General features: G+C 43.3%; 1 protein-coding gene across 1 annotated transcript in view; it reads left to right on the top strand.

Annotated features, from left to right (window-relative positions):
• Positions 1 to 3,516, top strand: part of Acacb (acetyl-CoA carboxylase beta) — a 185,526-nt gene that overhangs the window by 161,326 nt on the left and 20,684 nt on the right. The window contains exons 36-37 of the mRNA XM_004636347.2: positions 332 to 454; positions 555 to 824. Of these exons, the coding sequence (XP_004636404.1) occupies positions 332 to 454; positions 555 to 824 (393 nt within the window). The remainder of the gene's footprint in view (positions 1 to 331; positions 455 to 554; positions 825 to 3,516) is intronic.

Genomic DNA, 3,516 nt, shown 5'->3' with positions numbered 1-3,516 from the left:
TCTTGAGCCCACGAGTTTGAGGCAAGCCTGGGCAACTCAGAGAGACCTCATCTTGAAAAAACAAAAACAAAACAAAAATACCCCAAAATGCAAGAAACTATGAAAATACTAAAATTTGACAGAGCCACCAGATAGATTCCCAGGTGTTCCTTTATTCTTTTTTTTCTTTTTTTGCATTTGTTTTGTTTCAGTTTTTGGTGTGCTTTCAATGATTCATGATCTACAAAGACAAACTAGGAAATTCACCCCGGGATTATGACATCTCCAGGTGGAAAAGTCAGCATTTCCCGCCGAGGATGTCAATTTTTTGCTCTTTCCTTCCCCTGCCCAGGCTCTGTTTAAACTGTGGGGCTGCCCGGACAAATACCCCAAAGACATCCTGACGTACACGGAACTGGTGCTGGACTCGCAAGACCAGCTGGTGGAGATGAATCGGCTTCCTGGCAGCAACAAGGTAGGAGCTCAGCTCAGCCCTCCGCAACGGTGACCGCCTCTGTGAGATGTTTCCAGTGAGGGACCGCACCGTTTTCCCTGGCCCCTTTTCTCCCTGACAGGTGGGCATGGTGGCTTTCAAAATGACGTTCAAGACCCCAGAGTATCCAGAAGGGCGGGACGTGATCGTCATCAGCAATGACATCACCTTCCGCATCGGATCCTTCGGCGTGCCGGAGGACATGGTGTACCTGCGGGCGTCAGAGCTGGCCCGGGCACAGGGCATCCCCAAAATCTACCTGGCAGCCAACAGTGGGGCTCGAATTGGCCTGGCAGATGAAATCAAACCCATGTTCCAGGTGGCCTGGGTGGACCCAAAGGACCCGCAGAAAGTATGTTGTGGAATGGGGGGTGGCGGTGCTAAGCAGCTTAGCTAATACAGGTTCCAGATTGGAAAAGCTACAAAAGCTCAGGTCTTTTGAGTGCCCATATGATGCTCCTGTGGAAAATTCCACACCCGACATTTCGTGATTGAACTATACCCTAAACACAAATGCACTGAAGACATTGTATAAAACTACACGTAGGCCGGTGAGACAGCTCAGGGGTCTACAGTGCCAGCTTAGGTAGGCTTAGGCAGCCACAGGGGACCACGGTTCAATCGCCCTGTACCACATGCCACGCCAGCCCAGCTGAGCCAGGTCCCCCCAATAATAAATAAGATAAATAAATAAAATAAAATTACAGGTATACATATGAAACAGGCAATTCATTGTTTGGGTCTAAGCCTGGGTTCAACTCCCAAAATATCTCATGTATATGTCAATACTCAGAAAAAGTCTACAATCCAAAGCACTTCTGGTCCCTGTCACTTCAAATAAAAAATACAAAACTTGTACTCTGTAGGTAAGGAATGATTAGACCAGCAACAGAGCAGAAAGAAATTAATTTTCTTTTAATTTTATGAGATAGGGTCTCCTTATGTATCTCAGGCTGGCCTTGAACTCACAGAGATCCTCTTGCCTCAGTGATCCCAGTGCAAGGATTGCAAGCATGCGATACCACACCCAGCCTAATTTCTTATGCATAAAGCGCAGACATACATATTGAGCATAAAAAGATACACATAGATTAGTGGTAGTAAAATGTTACTGGAGCCAAGCGTGGTGGTACACACTTATAATCTTAGTACTCTGGGAGACTGAGGTGGGAACATTGCAAGTTTAACCCAGCCTGGGTGACTTAGTGACTTAGCAAATTCATGTCTTTAAAAAAAAAAATGTTGGGCATATAGCTCAGGGCAAAGGCCCTGGGTTCAGTTCTCAGTATGATAAAAACAAACAACAACAACAATAAAACCGAATGTTTTTTCACCTCCGGGAGATGGTGATTAGGAAAAAATGTCTACAAAGGCTCATAAGGGGTGCGCTAATGAAAAATGGTTTATAAATGCTGAGCCAATATACTGAGCAGTTTTTGAATCCTGTATGCACCATAATGCCCTGGCCTCAGAGAGTCCTTAAAAATCAGCTGGAGATGTACAGACCTTAGCTGGAATAAACAGCCGAATGAATGGGAGAAGAGTGAACGCGTGATGTGACTGCGGGGGATGGTTGTTCCTTCCAGCCACAGCGTGTGTCTTCAGCATGGCGGTGCAGCTTGTCCACCCGTGAGGCTTTGTTTGTTCGCAGTACTGACACTGAACTCAGGGCTTGGTGCGTGCTAGGCAAGTTCTCTGCGCTGGGCTGCACTCCCTGTCCTCTCTTTAATTATATTTTGGACAGGAGGATCACTGAGTCTGAGCTACGTACAGAGATCCTGAACCAAATAATAAAAGATTAAAGTAATAATAAAAAAAAATTATATTTTGAACTAAGGTCTCACCTAGTTGCCCAGGTGACCTTGAACTTGGAGTCCTTTTACTTCAGCTTCCCAAGTAGCTAGGATGGCGGATATACACCACACTAGGTACCTGGAGCAATGTTTATTTGGGCAGGCAGCGAAAATTCTTTTCTTAAACAGGCTGAACATTTCTATTCCAGAAGCCTAAAGTCCAAAATACACCAAAATCCAGAAGTGTTGATAAACCCATAGTTGTAACCACTCACACAGAAGTGTTCAAATAGGATTTCCTGTAACAGGTCACACTGGAAACACAGTTGCTGAAACATGCTTAAAATTGCCTTTAGCCTGTGTCTATCAAGTTCATATAAAACAAAATGAATTTCATGTTTAGACTTGTGTCCCATCCCAAAGATATCTCATTGTTACATACAAATGCAAGGTGTAATGGAAATATGCAGTAAATATTTTATTTATATTTTGTGTGTATGTGTATGGTACCAGGGATCGAACTCAGGACCTTGTGCTTGCCAGGCAGGTGCTTATGCCACTGAACTGTCTCCCTGGCTAAATATACAGTAAATGTTTTAAAAGTTTAAATGCAGTACAGTAAAAGATACATTGCCAAATGTATCTCCCACCAAAGCCCTCCCCCTCATGTTGAGCATACCTGTCCCATCCTTGTCACTTCATGAAGCACTTCTAGAAGTCCTCTTTTGTGGATGTCTTCATGAGATGTGATAGGAACAGGGTGATTTTGCCATGTGTCACCCAACAGAAAAAGGCAGGCTTAGAAAAACAACAGTGGAAGTAGGGGACTGGGGATATAGCTCAATGGCATAAGCACCTGCTTGATAAGTGCAAGGTCCCAAGTTCAATCCCCAGTACAAACAAAAAACCAATGGTGTGTCCTCATTTACCTTACTCTGTGACTTCTGGTTCTCCTCTAAAGTCAAAATGACCACAAAAGGCAGATATTTTCAGTTGATTTAAGATAGTAAGAAAGCCATGACAGTACAAACAAAAGACACTTGTGACAGAGGACTTCCAGAACAGCTTCAGAAAGTGGCAAGAGTAATGGGCTAAAAGCATTCAAAGTCAGGGGACACATTTCAAGGTTTAACACTGTAATGATTCTTTTACTATGATTTTTTGAAAATTACTATTCGCCATATTTTTCAATCATACCTCAAATTGCAAAATTTGAAAATATCTGAAGTTCAAAAGCATTTTTTTTTTTTT

The sequence above is a fragment of the Octodon degus genome, unplaced genomic scaffold, assembly GCF_000260255.1.
Source record: "Octodon degus isolate 3935 unplaced genomic scaffold, OctDeg1.0 scaffold00079, whole genome shotgun sequence".
Lineage (NCBI taxonomy): Eukaryota > Metazoa > Chordata > Mammalia > Rodentia > Octodontidae > Octodon > Octodon degus.
The sequence above is the reverse complement of the archived record's forward strand: the minus strand, read 5'-3'. Positions and strand labels throughout refer to the sequence as shown.